The 21,486-nt window shown below is 35.3% G+C and overlaps 2 protein-coding genes and 1 long non-coding RNA gene across 3 annotated transcripts; 2 read left to right on the top strand and 1 right to left on the bottom strand.

Moving 5' to 3' along the window:
• The first annotated feature begins 2,593 nt into the window (after positions 1-2,593).
• LOC129946146 (39S ribosomal protein L36, mitochondrial) lies at positions 2,594-3,266 on the top strand. The gene is made up of 2 exons (XM_056056226.1): positions 2,594-2,727; positions 2,789-3,266. The coding sequence occupies exon 2, from the start codon at positions 2,789-2,791 to the stop codon at positions 3,185-3,187; it is 399 nt and encodes a 132-aa protein (XP_055912201.1). The 5' UTR covers positions 2,594-2,727; the 3' UTR covers positions 3,188-3,266.
• Positions 3,267-7,292: 4,026 nt separating this feature from the next.
• Positions 7,293-9,926, bottom strand: LOC129946850 (SUMO-activating enzyme subunit 2). The gene is made up of 5 exons (XM_056057211.1): positions 9,767-9,926; positions 9,546-9,697; positions 9,324-9,478; positions 8,958-9,245; positions 7,293-8,894 (listed from the first exon to the last, which is right to left on the bottom strand). Exons 2-5 carry the CDS (start codon positions 9,687-9,689, stop codon positions 7,415-7,417), a joined length of 2,067 nt encoding a protein of 688 aa, XP_055913186.1. The 5' UTR covers positions 9,690-9,697; positions 9,767-9,926; the 3' UTR covers positions 7,293-7,414.
• An 8,718-nt stretch (positions 9,927-18,644) lies between these two features.
• Positions 18,645-21,410, top strand: LOC129948434 (uncharacterized). The gene is made up of 2 exons (XR_008781872.1): positions 18,645-20,399; positions 20,521-21,410. It is a non-coding gene; the product is annotated as an uncharacterized LOC129948434 (long non-coding RNA).
• Positions 21,411-21,486: the final 76 nt, after the last annotated feature.

Genomic DNA, 21,486 nt, shown 5'->3' with positions numbered 1-21,486 from the left:
ATTCAACATAAAGCATATTAGAATTATTTAATTTGATGATAAAAGATAAAGTTGATGTTGCCCTTATCACGGAGACTTGGTTAAATAACAATAAAATTATGTCCCATCCAAATGTTGCATGCATTAGACTTGATAGAACGTCCCCTACAGGTGGTGGTGGAGTTGCCGTCATAATTAAGAAAAATATTAAGTATGAAGTCCTGCCTTCTTTTCATTTAAAGATCATAGAAGCCGTTGGTATTGAAGTAACACTATCTGACAATTCGAGATTTAGTCTTCTTTCCACCTGAAAAGAAAACTAAATTTAAAGGTGACTTGCAACTACTTTTAAGACAAAAAAAATAAAATAATTATAGGTGGATACTTAAATTGTAGACATCAATCTTGGGGTTGCCTGAGAGCAAATCGTTGGGGAAATACGAGTATTCTCCACAATACTATTGCCTCAAATCGGTATTTCTCTATTTTGAACACATCTGATTCCACCTACATTCCTAAGTCCCTTTCAAAATCTCCCTCCACAATTGATTTGTTTCTAACAAACAGTGATCCAAATCTTTCTAACCCATCAACATTAAACAAATTGGGTTCCGACCATCTCCCTGTTTGTCTAGAACTTAATTGTAATGTCTCAACAGTTTCAGAAAGAACCTGTTACAACTACAAAGCAGCAAATTGGACTAGGTACAAGTCTTTTTTTAGAGAAAACTTAAATCCTAATGTTGTATCCATCGAAGACATTCATTCATCCCACGAAATCGACACGTACGTTGAACATTTTTCTGAAAAAATCAAAAGGGCTACTGATTTCTCCACACCCAAAAAACCTTCTACCAATATCCACAAACTTACTCTACCTAACTATATTCTTTCTCTTATCCGTTTACGAAACTCTGAAAGAAGAAAATGGATACGATATAGATAGGAAACTTTTCTCTCTAACTTGAAATTCCTAAACAACAAGATTAAGAATGAGATATTTTCCTTTAAACATAGAAAGTGGGATTCACTTTTATCAAGTTTTGATAAAGCCAGTAAGCCTTTCTGGAAAATATCTATAGGGTAATTAAGAAAAAAGGCAATATCATTCCACCATTAAGGATTCAAAACGAGCTATTTATAACACAAAATGAGAAAGCAAATGTCATTGCTGCTACTTTTTACAACAAACACTAATTTCAAGAATGTAAATTTCCCAAAAACAGCTTTAGTCACACTTAAGTTATTAAACTAATGGCTAACTGAAAACCACAATGCACGTTTCATATCTATTAATATAAAAGCTTTGAATCTCTTGAGAACTGAATTGAAAAGAGATTCTGAAATATGTAATTTGTGACTGCGACACAAAAGTTTCTTCCCAGTTTAATTGTTAACATTAATTTCTTTTTATTTTATATTCAGAGAAATTATGTACTTAAATGCACTCATTTCCTTAAATTCAAAATATTTCTTTCTACAATTTTAAAGTTTTGTTGACTCCTTTCAGATGAAGCATCATCTCCAATCTACGATTAAGCAGACTGGTAGCGATAGTAGTAATAGAAAATTGAGTCCAAAAAAACTACGTCAAAAAAAAAGAAAATTCTTGATGTCAGATTCTTTCTCATTTTCTGGGTTTTTGATTTTTTGTAGCGTTTTTTGCATTAATATAAATGGCAACAAAAAAGAAAATATTTTTTTGGAAGAAAGCTAAGTTTCAAAACAATTTCGTACATTTCTTCATGAAAACAATAAAAACCCTCTAAACTACTGTGTTTTGCTTTTAAATATGGGATATTTAGAAAACTAACAGGAATACTTTCATATGAAAAAAGTTTACTAAATTAAATAGCTAGCCTATACCCTGCTGGACAATAGTGTTTTTAAATAATTTAATAACTAAAGTTATCACTTTAGCCCTTGAAATGTGTAAATTTAAGATAAAGATGCATATATTATGTTATTTAAATGTTGTTAGCCTTCTTTAAAGAACCTTTTTAAGCGGTAAGTAAAAACTCGTCTATATTTTAAGTACGTGACCCCCCCCCCCCCGTGATTAAAAATCTGGATCCACCCTTGGTAGCAGCACTTTAACTTTACTTTAACTTTTAACGCATTATAAATGTTTGCTTGTTTTTTTGTTTGGGTTTCACACAAACATTTCTTCCAAACTTATTTGTTTAAATTTAATTTTTAGAGAAATGGTGTACTTACTTTTGTCTCTACAATTTTTAAGTTTTGTTGACTCCTTTGAGATCTAAATACGAGTAATTAGACTTTCGAAAATTGAGTTCGAAAAAACTACGTCAAAACAAAGCTTATTTTAGAGGGTTTTTGGTGCATTTCACGCAAAAATGTAATGTAATGAATGTCAAATAAAGTTATAGCATTATCTTTGATTCTTAACCAATTATATGAAAGTTTTTATTTATATTGTTTATAAGGGAAATCGAAACTAAATAAACAAGGCTATAATCGTGTAAAAAATGGGGATAAATGTTTTCCTACACGAATGTATTGCATATCCAACCCGATATTGAACGCAGCCATTCCCTCAAAATGTAATTGTCATTTTAACAGAACTACCATAGATACAAACCATTCTATAAATAATAGTTCATAAATTACTAAACTGGCGCTGGTATCACTAAACAGTTTCACCGAATTCGAACTGTCAATGTCAAAATCATATGTTATTTCACATCTTTTTCCTTTTTCATGGTGTGTTGGAAAAACTAATGAAAAGTAAATATTTTTTCACTTAATGATTTTAAATTAAAAAGTCTATAATAATTTATAATTTCAGATGAATTATAAAATCTGTTCCAATCTTATATCGTCGGGCTTGCGAATTTGCGGTAGCGCAAGTCAAATTGCCGCGAGAAACTTCCATATTATGACAAAACCAAACCTTCAACCACAAATATCCGCATTACCATCATCCGTAATGCAACCACAACTTACCGGATCTTATATTCAAAGATTTCTAGCTCCAATTAATACTATTATCTCACAAGTTGCTGGATTTAAAGTCAAGGGTCGTTTGAAGAGACGTTGCAAGGATTGTTATTTTGTTATCAGAGATCGTCGTCATTATGTCATCTGTCCAACACACCCGCGCCACAAGCAAATGTCAATGAAGAAGCGTGATTATAAAACTTGGATTCTTACCGATGCAACACAAAGTAAAGTGCGTCCTTTTTAAGGAAGTGGGCTCATAAAATATTGAAGGATTTTATGTAAAATGAATTAGCGATTATATTAAAATTATGTTTAAAAGCCTACGTTGTTTTATGATTTAAAAATTTTGTTTATACAAAAAAAATATTTTAGGTACCTAGACACATAAAAGTTAAAGGGATTTATTCTGATTTGAAAGCAACTGACTGATAAGAAAATTGTAGTTTTCCTTTATTTATAACGTATCCAACGAATATTTAGTATTATTTTGGATAAACCTCTAATCTGGTTACTAATATAATTTACTTAGTTATAAAATCAAAGCGTAACATTTAGAGCGAACGTAATGACCACAGCGCTAGATCATAGATTATAACCCAAATAGATTGGTATCGCCTTAAAAAGAAGGTTTTAAAAATCCAAGATACCTTAATATTAACATAAGTAAACTTGGACATTTAAATAGAGTAACTTGTTTCTCAAAAGTTTGTTTAATTGAACAAAACCAATTTCAACTGGGGAATTAATTTTCTGTAATTTCCGTAATGAAGAAGTGTGTCATTAAGATTTTTGATTTGAAACAGTATCAATATTTTCATAAAGACTTATAGAGAACTTTGTTTACAATAGTCAAAGTACAGGATACTGTTTACACACATTGTAGATAGGACATTCTTCGCTCTGACTTTTTATCAGTTATTTAAAAAAAACAGTACACATTTTTAAAAGCCACAAAAACATTTGTTTCGAATATTCAATTTAACAAAACACTAAAATTAGTCTTCTGTACGTAGACTTTTTGGACCTTGCGTAGATCATTTTGAAATAAACATGCCAAATTGACATAATTGGATTATCTCCAATACAAAAATTATCCATGAGAGTAAACTGAACCCATAGTTAGTGAATGGATATAGGGCAGTTTTATTCAAGGTGCATAAACGGGTTATCATTTTGTAAAAACTGCAGTAAATAACAGTTGTAATTGGGGACCATTATTTTAAGAATTTGAAAGAGAAAACTACTTTAAAGTACATTTTGGTTTTTCAAAGAAGCACCGATTGATTTTTGTGCGGCAGCAGAATATATAGGGTGTTTTTTAGCTATTATCCTTTGGGCAACACTTGTCTAAACAGCTAACGCACGTTTCGTGTTTTGTTTCACTGCCAAACATCTTCAGTTTGGTCTATAATTTAACCATGAGTCGTATTAAAAACGAACAACACTTGCAAATGATTGAATTTTATTAATTCTGTTAAGAAAGTTCATCGTGCGCTTCTTGTGCTCAGCGACGAAGCTCTTTTTTGTCTCAATGGGTACGTAAATAAGCAGAATTGTCGATTTTGGAGTTAATATTAGGCAGAAGCATTGCAAGAGCTTCCAATGCATCCAGAAAAAGTCACAGTTTGGTGCGGTTTATGGGCTGGTGGTGGTGGCATTATTGGACCATACATCTTTAAAGATGATGCGAATCGTAAGGTAACTGTGAATGGTGAGCGCTACCGTGAGATGGTATCCAATTTTTTTGCCCAAGAGCTTGACTTGGGTGACATGTGGTTTCAACAAGACGGTGCAACATGCCACACAGAACGTGCAGCAATGGACTTATTGAGAGGCGAGTTCGCTGAACATTTTATTTCACGTTCGGGACCGGTCCATTGACCACCTAGATCGTGTGATTTAACGCCTTTAAACTATTTTTTGTGGAGCTATGTTTAAGCTCATGTCTATAAAGGCAAGCCCGCTTCAATTGACGTATTGGAAGAAAACATTGGGCAGGTTCAGACTACATAAGGGACTTGAAAATAAGCAAGTTTCTAGCTGCCAAAAAATTACCTTCCAATTAAAGCAACTTTAATTGAAAGTTGACAGGAAAGTTAAGTTAACTATCAAGTCAAGTCTACTTCTACCAAAATGACCGTTGATTATGTTTTTTATTTAACTGAAAGCTGAACTTCATTACTCTATAATTTATTTGTTTTCTGCACAACTTTATTTAATGCTTTCTGTAGAAAGATTCCTTGTCAATTTGGAAAATAAATAACTATTATTTCTTGGACTTGTAGTTTGCCTGAGGAGTGTTTTGAAAACAGTAATTTTGTTGGTACTTTTTGTACTATAAACTTAAAGTATAGATTTGCGAAGTAAAGTTCTGAACTTAAAATTCATGACGCTTGAAAAACTTGCCTTGGTCAAAAGTTCACTGCAAGTGAACCCCATTATGTTGGCTGAACCTGCCATTTAAAGTATTTATTCGTGAGATACCGGCCGAAATGTCGGAAAGAGTATTCTAAAATTGGACTAAGCGGATGGACCATTTGAGGCGCAGTCAAGGTCAACATTTGCATGAAATAATCTTCAAACATTAAATTATATGGGGCGTACTAATAAAAATTTCATGCATTTTTCTGATTTGTGTTTTTTTTTTTGAAAAACTTTCCAACAGCTTTAAAATGATCACTATGTTTACCAAAATTTAAATTTCAACCCTTCAGAGGACCGTTTACGGTCTAACATCTTTAAATTTAAACAAAATAAGAAATTAGGCACGATTCGTGCTGAAATGTTTTAACCAGTAAGCAGGGCAGTTTCCTTTAAATAAATCTAATTTTTAGAATCATCACTTAGCAAATTCTGAGAGAATTTAATTGTTGGAAAATATTATGTTCGTCTTGAGTGCTGAAAAGAAATAAAATTGATGGTGGCTACAGATATCCTACAACCAATTTTGACGACGTTCAAATATTTCCACACCAGAGCAATTTGTTGACACAGACACATTGTTTTACTTCTGCATTTTCTTCTTTTTCCAAGCAGTGGACGAAAAATTAAGCTTAAATGGGCGATTAATAACCTCTCTCCTTGTATGTTTCAATGAAATAGACTTTTTCAATCAATAACCAAACCGAGTTAAGGTGTGCGTCCATTTGAGAGTAAACAAAGTGCGAGTCGCTCTCAAGCTGCTCTCGAGAGCGATCTCGCAAGTGGACATAGTCTGGAGAGTAGCTCGCGGAGATTTGAATAATTACTCTCGACATTCGATCTTTTTAAAAGTCACTCGCAAGTGGACACATGTGATTACCACTATCCGAGATAAGCTGACGGAATACCACACAATTCGTATTTTGTGAGTAGCTATCGAGAGTAAACATGGCAAAGTGGTGGACATTGGAGGAAACCTATCAGCTTATTGAAAAATATGAGTCAGTTGAATTATTGTGGAGAACTACGGATAAATCATTTCGCGATAGAAATAAAAAAAAACGAATTTGCGAAACAGTTCTCATGTTCTGAAGACGAAATAAAAAGATACCGGAATCCAAAAAACGTACTAAAGGCTGCCATATAAATCACCTGCACAGGTCATACAATTAACTTTTAGTTTTTCCTTCGAAATCATTGAAAGAGCAGTCCCCGCTTCGAATTGGTTACGCTGATCTACCCACGGTTTGACCCAACATTTTTTTGTTATTCCTTTTTTCTTTTTTAAGAACAGCGCCGATAATTAAAGCAGCTGCAATCCTTCGCTTGTAAGAATACATGGCCAACTGATAATATGCTACCAGAAGAAATCTATCAAGTAGACACGATTATGAATGAGAGTACCCTCAGCAAGAAAAATCTCAATTTTCTAGCAGAGAGCTCGCGATAGCAAAATTTCTAAACTTTGGCTCTCAAATGGAAAGTCTTCCGACAGTTGTTCTCGAGAGTTAATTAGCAGAAGTACTCTCAAATAGACACGCAACTTTAAAAAGGCAAAACTACAAAATGAACCCAAATTTACAACAACGAAACTTGTGCTAGCTAATGATAATACTACTCTGTCATTGCAATTAATAAACATTAAGCTTTGCATTTGAAGGACCTCACTCATCCAGATGCGGTGGCCTACATCGTCTCCGTAAGCTATATACTTGGCAAAGGTTTGATTCCTAGAATTTCAAGAAAAACGAATGTAAAACTTTACCGCAACATAACGATAACATATTACTATGACTATTGTCGTAATACGGGCCAAGAGTACCCACCATAAGGACGATATAAATGTCAGCTCATTATTTCAAGAACATTGCAATATCCTACTGAAATCATTTATGTTACAAGATTTAACAAAAAAATAAAACTTTTTAATTGAGATTGTATCCAATTTTTTCATTTTTAATTTATTAGAAAAAAGTATTTCACATTTACAAGGACACGCAATAATTATTTTTTTGTTGTAGTAAGTTAAATTTAGGATAAATTATGTATTTCAATCAATTATGGTAATGTCATCGTCATCATTAGCATCTGGCTTGGTACGTTTTGTATTTGATGGACCATCATTGGAGTCTTCATCGTTCTCAGCTGGTTTTCGCTTAATTGCAGCTGAAGATGATTTAGCAGGACTCGGTGAAGCGGATGCCTTCTTTTGAGGGGAATTATTTTTAGCAGGAGAAGGAGTGGCAGTTGGTTCTTTTGCTTTGTTGTTACTTTCTTCGGCAGCAGGAACAGATGAATCTTTTGTTTTATTGTCCTTTTCCTCGGTAATGACCATATCATCATCATCGTCTTCAATCAAACACAAATCATCGTCTTCATCGACCACTTCAATGCGACTCTTCTTCGACGTTGACGGGCCATCGTCGGCATCGTCGTCAACACTACGTTTCGTTCCATTGGTTTTCTCTGGAGCTGCTTCATCTTGTGGTTTGAGTTGGCTTTCATCGGCAATCACTTCAAAGAGTGGTCCTTCTCGCTCCGCATCCATGTGCATGACAATAATACTCAACTCGTAATTCTGGAAGAAATCGTCGACCTTCAACAGAGCCCCATCAACAATGGCCATCTCGTTCATGGTCTTTTCATCGTTGCCCTCGGTCTCTCCTTCCTCCGATGAAATCACTATAACTCCCTTTGTGTCTATGATCACATCTGGATTCACCATTCCCAAAGATTTGATCAAAATATCATCACGCAAATCCTTGATCTTAATCTTGTTTGTGTCGACTTTAAGATGGATAGCCGGGTCAGAGGAGCATACATAGCACTTGGGGTTCGGCGGGGTCAGGAACTTCTCGGGCACCAACAGCTGATTGCGTGGATTCGGGCGCAAACGCATGTACACCGATTTGCATTTTTCGAACTCGTCTTGCAAAGCTCGGAATGTATGAAGGACTACAACACCAGCTGTGATGGCATTAGTTGTGGCAATTGCTGGAATGATGTTTCCGGCCATCGATTTAATCTCAAATCGAGACTTCTGAGCTATTTCGAATATGTATGCCCGGATGTTGGCGCATGCTGCAACAAAATCCATTGCTGGCTGATCGTCCTTGTCCCAAACGAGCTTTTCATTGTCCGGCGACTTGCCGAGCTCAATTTTTAGTTTTTGAATGCAGTCTCCAAAGACTGCAGCGCATTCGGCAAATGACCAAACTTTGTGGTACTGCTTAAGGAAGTCCTTGTTTTCGGCATTTTTTACCTCATCGAGCAGGACACTGTCCCACTTTAGGGGTGTTGGCGGTTTGCGTGTCTTCCAAAGATTCGACATGGATAGAAGATAGTTGATATCGTCAAAGAAGAATTTATTGAAGAGTGTCTCAGCATCGTAGCCTGTGTCTTCAGCCCATTGACGGGTATTTACACGCTTGACATCACCTTCATCGGGGTTAGCCTCTTCTCCACCAGCTTCTGGGTCTGCTACATCCGGTGATATGTCTTCATCGTCAGCTGTCTCACCAAAAAGTTGGCTGTAATGTAGATAGGTTGAGTTGGAACTTATTTATATCGATTAAATTCTTATAAATACTCACTTGAAGAGATGTTTAGCCCAAACAATGCAGTGGATAGGCTCCGAGGGTGTATTCCGGATTGTGCACCCTGGAAACGTCTTTTGAGTGGCCTTTGGAGTACATTCATAGCACTGAGTTGCTCCTTTTTTGATCAGTTCTACTTGTCCGTTGTAGCCCGCAGTTCCACTCTCAATCAAAGGAACTTCTGCATTCAAGCACATACGATTGACATGGTTGCGAGCTTGTCTGTTGTCCAGAGCATTCAGGACGACGTTGAATTTCTTGAAGAAATTCACTCCATAATCGGTGCTAAAATTAAATTTCAGTTATTTTATCTCAAAGCCAAGGAAATAACAAACAACAAATGAATCCTAACCACAAACTTACTTGAAAATACTGTCATGGTACGACTTGATCTTAACGGTGGGATTAAACTTCAAAGCACTCTCCTTGGCTACCTCGGCTTTGGACTTGCCAACGTGTTCTTTATGGAAAAGGAATTGCCGGTTAAGATTACTCAAATCGATTGTGTCCAAGTCGATCTGGGAAACAAAGAAAATTACAATAATAAGCTTATTATTTTTAGGGGGTCTTTTTCTTTCTACTTACAATTTCAATATCTGGAAATCCAGATAAAACTAAATTCTTTAAAATCTCACAACCAATTCCACCAGCTCCAACAACTAGGATTTTACTTTGCAGAATTTTTTCCTGAAGACTATTAGGAAATACGCCGGCCAGTGCAGCAGCCATTTTTATTGCTATTTTATTCGTGAATGAAAAATAGATTAATGATTCAGTTTGCAATTATTCAAATGTAATTAACTAACCTTGTGAGTATGGTTTGTATTGTGTTAGGAGATAAACAGAATATATTTATTAAATTTGCAAAAATAGAAAAATATACGATGTGAATATTTGATCCGCGTTTTTTGCAAAATACAAATGATTAACGAGTAAACGTATGCGTCAAAAACTAAAATAAGCAGACGCCGTAAAGTTCTGTTTGATTTGAAAATAATAATTGAAAATTAATTAGTTTTAAGTGTTGATTTTTTCCAATGGAAGAATTCAGGGAAATATGTGGCATATTTGGCAGCGGTTATAATATTTTACAAAAGTTTTAAGGTCGTTTTACATTTATCTGCAGTTTTGGAGAAAACTTATAGAAATTACACCAATAAAATAATATTGCCAATTTATTCCATTAAGTGCGAAAACTATTGAATAGATTTTGAAGGGTTCCGGTTATGTAACAATGTGTCAAAAGTTTATTCTAGAACATTTAATTTGATTTCAACGCCTGTTATGTTCGTTTGTGTTTATTGTTCGTTATTTAAAAAATTCCACAGTTATGAGATCAGATATATGAGTCATACCTTTACTTAAATATTATTTACTTGAAAAGGGCTGGACAAAATTTATATTTTGAACTTTTTCGTATGTTCCAACGTGTAGATAAATAATACAACAAGTGAAACAGACTTCAAAATTTTTGTTTATATAATTCAAATGTTGACAAACAGTTTATTTTATCAATTGACTTACTAGACATAAACTACTTGCAGCCAACTTCGTATTTGAATCATCTATTTCTTAACTTGGGTCTCCAATGAACATTTTCGATGACAAGACTATTGGCCTTACATCAGATAATCCAATATAGACCAACAATCCCACATCCAGTCCATGATCCAGTCATCGCAGTGTGAATTTTTCGAGCGGATCAAAATCCTGTCATCAAATTTGACGTTTGTGTTGTATGTAGTGGTGAGCGTCCATTTTCCACAGTCTTTTTGGAATTAAAATTTCATTTCGTTTAATTTGTCGTCGAGTGTGTTACATATTGACCATTTATTTACCTTCTTTATTTATTAAATTATTAAATTCTCAAAAGACTACGACAACGACGACAACGACGATGACGACCGACGATATAAACAAAAAAAAAATGATCGTAATTCTTGACTTGTCAAACTGACATAAATGACATCAAGGGTTACGATATTAGGAGTCGGTAATGCAGGTCAGAATTAGAGCTAAGGATAGGTTCAGAGAGTGAGAACGGGGACAATGAAATCAATGAGAAATCTCAGTGAGATATCTGAGTGATAAATATTCTTTTGGGAGAATGGGGGATGATAGGGCATCAAATGTATCCAGAGAACTGGTTGGCTGAATGGTATTTGCCAATTTAGCACAAAATGTTGACGGTTAAAGTGTCGGCCGAAAGAAAAAGAAAATTTCAAATCTCTTTCTTTTGAAATCGACCAGCCACAAAACAAGGCCTTTTGCTTTGAAATAAGCTGTTGATACGGGTGTCTATCGACCAATTTTAAATTTTTTTACCACACAAAAAAAAAATATAAAAAAAAAAGAAGGAAACTACATAACTTGGAAAAGCAGTGGAATTCAGAGACAAAGGAGGTAAAGAAATAAAGAAGATATACGAACAATGTTTCAATGTACATATGTATATAAATATATATATTATGTATGTATATAGATATAGATAATTAAATTTTTTTTTTGTCATAAAAAATTCTAGGAGCTTGAGTTTGAGGAGTTCATAGACAGGAAGATTGATTTAAGTTCCCTGTCTGGACAAAAAAATCCAGTTAAGATAAAAACCAAAAAAAAAACTAGCCGCATATCCAAGAGTGTTGCAGAAAGCGGGATTGGAGCGAACCGGTAGCCGCGAGTGATAAGGCTCCGGTAAACTTAACAGTTTGAAAAATCGAGTTCGGTTCAAATCGAGTTAGATATGCAAAAATTTTTTTTTTATTTCATTTTTCGTTTTTTTTTTGTTTTTACAATCTATAATTAATTAATTCAATAATTCAAATTTTTTCTCGAAGTGGTCATAGTAAAAATTCAAATTCAAAAATCTAATCAAAAATTTTAATTGCGCGAACCGTGTGTTAGTTTTCAATTCGCGATTAAGTTATTTGTACTTATATATATATATATCGTGTGTATAACAAAGGCACAGAAAAACGGCACTAAAAAAAAGAAGAAAAAAGTGATACCTCCTTATTCTCCTGCAGCAGTGGCCACTACGAACAGAAGGACAAGGGTGAGTTTATTTTTAATTTTTATATATGTATGCACAAATATACCTACAGATATATATACGCACAAAATTTCTTTCGCGAGGGCGGTACAAGTGGGGATTAAAGTTTTATTCTTGATTGTGACAAAAGAGGATTGTATATCCCAAATTTGCGAATAAATCGAAGACGGGTTAAGATTTTTTTTGATTAAACTTCGAATTGAAAACCGGCCATTAGAGATTTCAAATTTTTTTATTATTGTACTTCTAAATGTAAATTCAATTATAATAAATCTGAGATTTTAATAACCTGAGTAAATGAAGAAATACAACTTAAATGTAATATTTAATTCATGTTTGAAATAAAGTTGAAATGATAATGGTGAACTAATTTTTTTTGTAAGAGGATGAGAAGATGAAGCAAGAATGATAAAGAGATGAAGACATGAAGAAGCCTAGTCAAGGGGTTGTCCTGGCGAGGGAGGCAACCGTGGTAGGGTGGGTAGAGGCGACATACTCGCGCGTAAATCGACAACTCTAACGCTCAGGCCGGAAGTTAAATTTTTTTTTGTAATCGTCTTAGGTTCAAGAACCCATGGCAGAGCTAGCTAATGGGGCATATTTCCGGCAAGCTGAACCAAACGGCAAATTAGTCGGTTACAAAATGGCGCCCGCAACGTGGAGCCCTCTATCTGTTTAGATAGAGTGGCTAATTGATATCATTTTTTGAGCCAATTCATTTTTTCTTTTTTTCAATTAATAGATTTTTTTTTACATTTATTTCAACTTAATTTTATTATTTTAATTTTCAACATTTTACAACTTTTTTTTCCATTTTTCAATTTCATTTTAAAGTAATTTCAGTAGTGGTGGCATTTTTTTTGCGAGTCCCGATGACTGGGAAGTTAATTCCTCGGTAACGCGTTGCCGCAAGAAAGATGCAGCCACCACATGACGCAAAATAATTTTTTTGTGAAAGATTGTCTGAGTCTTTAGGTATCTTCACTAAAGGTATCCAGGAGTCCAGATAGTCTTGCACAATGTAAAATAATGCTGAAAGAGACCCGTAGATGTAAAGGCGTCTTCGGTGGTCCTTTCAGCAAGTCACTAAAAATTCTCCAAGGGTTCCAGATGTCTTCAAGGTTGAAGGATTCGTCCTTTGAAGTCCTGAAACCTGAGGAGAATAACATTTTTTTTAAAAAGTCCTTTACAGTTTCTAGTTTGTTTAAATTTTTTTTTTCGGCTCGCAGAACTTCGGCTTCTTCATCATCTTCGTCATCTTTGGTTATCATTCTTCTTGTTTCAGAATTCTCATCCTCTTTTTTAAATTTTATGAATAAATTTTACATTTTTTTTTTTGAGAAAATAAATCATTTTTTTTTTGTTTTTTTTTACAAAATCATTTTTTTTATCTTTTCAAAGTAACTTTTATAGAAATCATTAAAAGAACATAAACACAAAAATACAATCTTTTAGTTTCCGTAAAGTGTTATTATTATTTTTGTTATACAATTTAAAAATTTCTAACCTTATTAAGCTCCAACTGGATTCTTCGATACCTGCATCTGCAATTTTTTTGGATTACCTGCGAAGCTCAGTTTAGTTTTGAAAATTGGTTTTTCAAAAATTATAGTACAAACTTTTAAGTTGCTTAAAATTTTTGAGTTTGACATTTTTATTTTTTTTAATATTTTCTTTTCAATTTAAATAATTTTAATTTTTTTTTATTACTTTAAAAATAACATTTAATACTTGAATTTATAATTTTTTTATCACTTTTTCTACTTAAACATTTTTGAATTATTTGTTTTTGAAAAATTGAATTGAATATTCAAAAACTTATTTTTTTTATTTTTTATTGATCTCTGCTGAATTTGAATTCCATTCTTTAGTTTCTTTTTATTTTTCGGACAGTCTATTCTGCCCTTATCCAAAAAAAAAAAAAAACTCACCTTAATAGATTTTTTTTTGTAAGTGCGTTTGCTGAGGCATGAGCACTAACAGACGAACTTCACTACACGATAGTTTAGGCACTATTTACGCTCGTTCTGAGGCACGATTTGAAGCCTTCTTTCAAAGGTTCAGAAACAGAATTGATCGATTCGATCTTAATAATTCTTTCAGTTATTCTGAAAACTTGAACTCTGTAGTTTCCGAACTGACAGACAGCATGCCAAATGAATTGGATAGGTCGACCAATGAGGTCGAAAATGAAAATGTAGATGTTCCACCATCTACTGGTGTAGCTAATGCTTCACCAATTGACCAAACCGCTGAATTAGCAGCGCGGATAGAGAGAACCATGATGACGAACCAAATAAAGTTGTTCGAAACATTCGACGTCTTCATGGGGAACGTTATCCAGAAGCTTGAGTCGCTAGGGATACAACAACAATCCCAACCTGGTGGATCGAATAGAAATCCGTTCAATAACGGTGCCCATCAACGACAGGGTGAGGTACATCAGTCAACACCAGATGTTAGGCTTTCTACAGCCCCTTCATTGGCTTCCAGCAGTTCCACCGTCTGCCGATTAGATCGCTGGGACATTTCATACAATGGCAACGAAAATGTAAGCGATTTTCTCTTTAAGGTCGATCGGAAGAGAGCATCCTCGCCTTATACGGATGAACAAATTGTCGACAATTTTCATGTTTTGTTAAAGGATAGGCCGTGCAAATGGTATTGGGCTTTTTTACGTAAGAATCCTAATGTTTCGTTTTCGGATCTTAAAACTGCCATGAAGAAAGAATTTGGCAGGTTAGAGAGCGATGTAGAGATTTACATGAGGGTACTCACTAGAAAGCAAGGTGTCAAGGAGTCGTTCGACGACTATTATAATGCTATCGCGAGCATGAACGATCGACTGAAAGAGCCTTTCGAAGATCGTGAGATGATTGATATCATCCGAAATAACGCCAAGGACAAAATAGGTGAAATTTTGTTAGCGGCTGACTTAAAGAGCCTCGAACAAGCTCGAAATAAGGCTCGAGAAGCCGAACGATTTTTGGCTAAGCGCACTTCTGCTCCAAAAACTGTCCATGAGATCGCAGCCGGTGAAGATCAAAGTGCGATTTTCCCGGATGGAGAAGAAGTTTCCGCTTTAGCCTACAATCGAAAACCGACTTCTACGGCCAATTATGTCTGCTGGAATTGTGGCCAAAAAGGTCATGCTTACCATTTTTGTCCGTCCAATATACGGACATTATTTTGTTTCCTTTGCGGGGAAAAAGGGGTCAACACTGTTGAATGTGGCAAGCACTCGGGAAACCAACCAGGGAACGAACGGAAGAGTGGCGAAATTCGTTCCACCAGGGATGCTCTGAACCACTCCCAAAAGTAAGCGACGATTCCAATATCTCCACCAAAACTACTGACGCGGATGTTCCAACCAAGATTTTGGAACGAACCACCCATGTGAGTCCGGTAGATGTTGAGGCTCATCCTGCTGAAACCCATTCACTGAAATCGCTTCACGAAAGGAAAGTTCGTTACTACAAAACTCGTCAACGAATTTTCGGAACTAGCCATACGAACAATGTAGCCAGCTTGCATATCCAGAAGTGTCGAAGTCGTTTTCGAAAACGAAGAAAATTTCGAAAACAAATTTTAGAATCCATCATTTCTTCAAATACAGATGGAAGAATGTACGCTTGCGTCCAATTAAATGGTGAATCTGTATTTGGGTTGCTAGATAGTGGAGCTTCGATATCGGTATTAGGCAACGACTGTTGGGAATTGGTCAGGAAGATTGGTTCGGAAGTAAGGCCATATAAAAATGTTGTGCGGACAGCTGATGGCAAATCGCACAATATAGTCGGCTACTGCGAAATTGAAATTTCATATAATGGTCTTACCAAACAACTTTCTTTCTACCTAATTCCCAATCTTACCCAGAAGCTTTATTTAGGAATGAATTTTTGGAGAGAATTCCGACTTATGCCTCAAATATCGGAAATTCAAACTAATCTCACCATTGATGAAGATGAGGTGAACATTAAAGACGAGGCTGAGCTGATAGATCTTTCTCCAGAACAAAATCTAGAACTAGAAAGAGTCAAAAACTTATTTCCTAACTTCGTAGTGCTAGGATTAGGAAAAACGAATCTTGGATGTCATGTTGTTGACACCGAGAATGCCGCTCCTATAAAGTCTCGACACTACCCGTTGTCTCCAGTTCGTCAAGAGGAAGTTTATAAAGAATTAGACCGCATGCTGGAGCTTGATGTTATCGAAGTTAGTAATTCCCCATGGAGTAGTCCGGTGGTATTAGTGAGGAAGCCAGGCAAGGTTCGTTTATGCTTGGATTTTCGTAAAGTCAATGCAGTTACCGTTAAGGATGCGTATCCATTACCACATGTGGAGGGGTTACTCAGCCGGATCAAAGACACAAGATTTATAACTGGTATAGATCTGAAAGATGCTTACTGGCAAATTCCTCTCGATGAGAAATCTCGCGAGAAAACCGCATTCACAGTTCCGGGTAGGCCTCTTTATCACTTCAAAGTGATGCCTTTTGGGTTGAGCAATGCGGGCCAAACGATGTGTCGGGTGATTGATCAAGTAATACCTGGTTCTCTTCGCGAAAATGTTTTCGTCTATCTGGACGATCTTCTGATTTGCACTTCCGATTTTGAGTCCCACATGCGCATCCTAAGCGAAGTAGCTGCTTGTCTACGTCGAGCGAATCTCACTATCAACCTCGATAAAAGCAAGTTTTGCATGCGAGAAATTAAATTTTTAGGATTCATAGTTGGTCAGGGTACATTGCAAACGAATCCTGACAAAATCGAAGCTATGATTAATTTTCCAGTACCTTCTAGTGTCCGACAAGTTAGAAGATTTTTGGGAATGACCGGATGGTACAGGCGGTTCATAAGAAATTATGCCGACTTGGCAGCACCACTAACAGACTGCTTAAAAAAGAAAACGAAATTTGAATTGACACCTGAAGCCTTAGAGGCATTTCACAAGTTGAAAACAGCACTTTCATCTGCACCAGTGTTAGCGCAACCCGATTTCAATAAACCATTTACGATTCAGTGTGATGCTTCTTCAGAGGGCGTGGGTGGTGTTCTCTTTCAATTGGATGAGGACGACAACGAAAAACCGATAGCTTACATGTCAAAGAAGCTAAACAAATCACAGAAAAATTATACGGTTACTGAGCAAGAATGTCTTGCAGCCGTCCTGAGCATACGCAAATTTAGGCCCTACGTTGACGGATTACCTTTCACCGTAATAACAGACCATTCTAGTCTAAAATGGCTAATGTCAATGAAAGAACTCAGCGGCAGACTAGCCAGATGGAGCTTGGAACTTCAAGGTTACAATTTTAAAATTGAACACCGAAAAGGATCCCTCAATATAGTGCCTGACTCGCTGTCCAGGATGGATATGGAAGAGATTGCTGCAAAAGTAACCGCAGAAGATGAAACCTTGATGTGTGGTGAAATTGACCTTAATTCGGTTGAGTTTGATTCGACACAATATTCCCTGCTGAGAGAGAACATCAACTCTAATCAGTCTGAACTTCCTGATCTAGTAGTATCAGGAAAATTTATTTATAAAAGGGTTAGGTTTAGGACAGGTGAAGTAGACGAGGAGGACTCGTTATGGCGACTTTGGGTACCCGAATCACTAACGCAACAATGCATGGAACTGGCACACGATACTAAGTTGAGTTGCCATAGCGGTTTTGCAAAAACCTATGCTCGCATCAAATCTAAATTCTATTGGCCTAAAATGCTCAAAGATGTGAAAACTTTTGTGAAAGAGTGCGATATTTGCAAAATGGTGAAAGCCCCAAACAGAACTCTTCGCCCACCTATCACGACACAAACAATTACTGAAAGACCCATGCAACGCTTATATATAGATTTTTTAGGTCCATATCCTCGTACGAAACGAGGTAATGTTTATGTCTTTATTGTCGTAGATCATTTCACGAAATTTACTTTTCTAAAGGCGATGTCAAAAGCAACATCTTCTAGAATCATGCAGTTTTTAGAAGTTGATATATTTCATACTTTCGGCACCCCTGAAAAGATTCACTCTGACAACGGACGTCAGTTCGTATCCAAAGAATTCAAAAAATTCTTGGCGAACTACGGCATACAACATGTGCGAACGGCTTTGTATTCTCCGCAGGCTAACATTTCCGAGCGGGTCAACCGCAGTGTACTAAGCAAGCTCAGAGTCCTGATATCGAAAGAGCAAAACGACTGGGACACACATCTATCCAGTATAGCTTGTGCTCTCAGATCCGATATCCATGATTCCTTAGGTTGCCAGCCATACTTCGCCCTTTTTGGTCAGACTATGGTGAATCACGGCTCATCCTACCAAATTTTGCGCGAATTGAAAGCTTTAGGAGACCCAGAGATGTTAGTCCTGCCGAATGCACTGAAAACCGCGCTTGCCAGACAGACGATGTCAGAGAATCTTTTCAAGGCACACGTTAAGTCCAAAAATACTTATAACTCTAGAGCAAAGCATGTAACTTACCGCGAAGGACAAGAAGTTTTTCACAGGAATTTTGCTCAAAGCAAGTTTTCATCAGGAATCAATGCCAAACTTCTTCCCAAATTTGTAAAATGCCGAGTCCGGAAAGTTGTTGGCAACTGCATGTACGAGTTAGAAAGTAGAACGGGAAAAGCTATCGGTATCTTCCATGCGAAAGACATTCGCCAGTAAAATCCTAGAATTAAAATAAAACATACCACAAAGTATCTTGTCGTGTCATATATTGTTTAAAAAGTACTTATCTGACTAATTCGCATGTTTTTGGGCCCGGCTAGATGATCCTTAAGTGGGTTCGCGTCCCACGTTGGTTTAAGGTTGACGAAGACAAAGATCAATTTTTTAACTATGTTTACATTCTTAGAATATACATTTTTCACTAAACGCATATCATATTCACAAACACATAATTTGACTTATTTGCTATTTATTTATTTCAACACTTAACGATTCTATACTGACACAACACCATTATGCAAACAAATGACTACATATTTAATTATTTATTTATTTATTATAATTGACGATAGACTCAATTGAATCAGTTTTTTTTATTTTAATGACTAATTCATCGGAAAATGTGTCTTCTTAATGCTTGCAATAACTTTATTTGACCGTTTTGAATTTTAACATTTTTTTATTTAATATCCCGTGTAATACATTAATGACTTTAATTTATTTATTTAATTTATCTTGCCCTTTCCATTCTTATTCGTGCAATAATAAACCGAGAAGTAAGCAATATTACACAAAACGATTTTTTTATAACACTCGACTTGCAATGACAATATCCCGACGGCAAAACGCATTTTTTTTATTTTTTTGATTTTAAGGTTATTGAACTCTGTAAATTTCACGATTTGTAAACAGAAGATCGAACGGATTTTTTATTATTATATTCCTGTTGTATTGCTATTATGTAGGTCAAATTAACGGAGCAACCATATGATTGTCTCCCTCACACTTCCGTTATCCCGTTTTGATGTACTATAATTGCTTTGTTTACATTTGGAATTGAATTTTTTTTGTCACATTTTGTTGCAATTAATTGCAAAATAATTAAATAATTTCGAAGATAGTTTCACACATATCAAACTTTAACTCGTATAAAATGATGAACGACACACAATCCGATTTAATATAGACAATCTACTCGGTAATTCGCATCTATATAGCACAACGACGCGCCGCGCAGCTCCGCCGCCGCCGGAAAGACTTAGCCAAATCACGACTGTAGGTACGTACGTGGGTTCGTTTGCATATTTCTGGCAATATCCTCGCCAGAAAAAAGCAAAGCCCTGTTACATATTGACCATTTATTTACCTTCTTTATTTATTAAATTATTAAATTCTCAAAAGACTACGACAACGACGACAACGACGATGACGACCGACGATATAAACAAAAAAAAAATGATCGTAATTCTTGACTTGTCAAACTGACATAAATGACATCAAGGGTTACGATATTAGGAGTCGGTAATGCAGGTCAGAATTAGAGCTAAGGATAGGTTCAGAGAGTGAGAACGGGGACAATGAAATCAATGAGAAATCTCAGTGAGATATCTGAGTGATAAATATTCTTTTGGGAGAATGGGGGATGATAGGGCATCAAATGTATCCAGAGAACTGGTTGGCTGAATGGTATTTGCCAATTTAGCACAAAATGTTGACGGTTAAAGTGTCGGCCGAAAGAAAAAGAAAATTTCAAATCTCTTTCTTTTGAAATCGACCAGCCACAAAACAAGGCCTTTTGCTTTGAAATAAGCTGTTGATACGGGTGTCTATCGACCAATTTTAAATTTTTTTACCACACAAAAAAAAAATATAAAAAAAAAAGAAGGAAACTACATAACTTGGAAAAGCAGTGGAATTCAGAGACAAAGGAGGTAAAGAAATAAAGAAGATATACGAACAATGTTTCAATGTACATATGTATATAAATATATATATTATGTATGTATATAGATATAGATAATTAAATTTTTTTTTTGTCATAAAAAATTCTAGGAGCTTGAGTTTGAGGAGTTCATAGACAGGAAGATTGATTTAAGTTCCCTGTCTGGACAAAAAAATCCAGTTAAGATAAAAACCAAAAAAAAAACTAGCCGCATATCCAAGAGTGTTGCAGAAAGCGGGATTGGAGCGAACCGGTAGCCGCGAGTGATAAGGCTCCGGTAAACTTAACAGTTTGAAAAATCGAGTTCGGTTCAAATCGAGTTAGATATGCAAAAATTTTTTTTTTATTTCATTTTTCGTTTTTTTTTTGTTTTTACAATCTATAATTAATTAATTCAATAATTCAAATTTTTTCTCGAAGTGGTCATAGTAAAAATTCAAATTCAAAAATCTAATCAAAAATTTTAATTGCGCGAACCGTGTGTTAGTTTTCAATTCGCGATTAAGTTATTTGTACTTATATATATATATATCGTGTGTATAACAAAGGCACAGAAAAACGGCACTAAAAAAAAGAAGAAAAAAGTGATACCTCCTTATTCTCCTGCAGCAGTGGCCACTACGAACAGAAGGACAAGGGTGAGTTTATTTTTAATTTTTATATATGTATGCACAAATATACCTACAGATATATATACGCACAAAATTTCTTTCGCGAGGGCGGTACAAGTGGGGATTAAAGTTTTATTCTTGATTGTGACAAAAGAGGATTGTATATCCCAAATTTGCGAATAAATCGAAGACGGGTTAAGATTTTTTTTGATTAAACTTCGAATTGAAAACCGGCCATTAGAGATTTCAAATTTTTTTATTATTGTACTTCTAAATGTAAATTCAATTATAATAAATCTGAGATTTTAATAACCTGAGTAAATGAAGAAATACAACTTAAATGTATATTTAATTCATGTTTGAAATAAAGTTGAAATGATAATGGTGAACTAATTTTTTTTGTAAGAGGATGAGAAGATGAAGCAAGAATGATAAAGAGATGAAGACATGAAGAAGCCTAGTCAA

Source organism: Eupeodes corollae, chromosome 2, assembly GCF_945859685.1.
Source record: "Eupeodes corollae chromosome 2, idEupCoro1.1, whole genome shotgun sequence".
Lineage (NCBI taxonomy): Eukaryota > Metazoa > Arthropoda > Insecta > Diptera > Syrphidae > Eupeodes > Eupeodes corollae.
The sequence above is the reverse complement of the archived record's forward strand: the minus strand, read 5'-3'. Positions and strand labels throughout refer to the sequence as shown.

Excerpts from the sequence above, each read along its gene's own strand:
- LOC129946146 (XM_056056226.1), top strand. The coding sequence starts at position 2,789 with ATGAATTATAAAATCTGTTCCAATCTTATATCGTCGGGCTTGCGAATT.
- LOC129946850 (XM_056057211.1), bottom strand. The coding sequence starts at position 9,689 with ATGGCTGCTGCACTGGCCGGCGTATTTCCTAATAGTCTTCAGGAAAAA. Across the intron at positions 9,479-9,545 it reads GATTTCCAGATATTGAAATT|ATCGACTTGGACACAATCGA; the intron begins GTAAGTAGAAAG and ends TTTGTTTCCCAG. Across the intron at positions 8,895-8,957 it reads TGGGCTAAACATCTCTTCAA|CCAACTTTTTGGTGAGACAG; the intron begins GTGAGTATTTAT and ends TCTACATTACAG.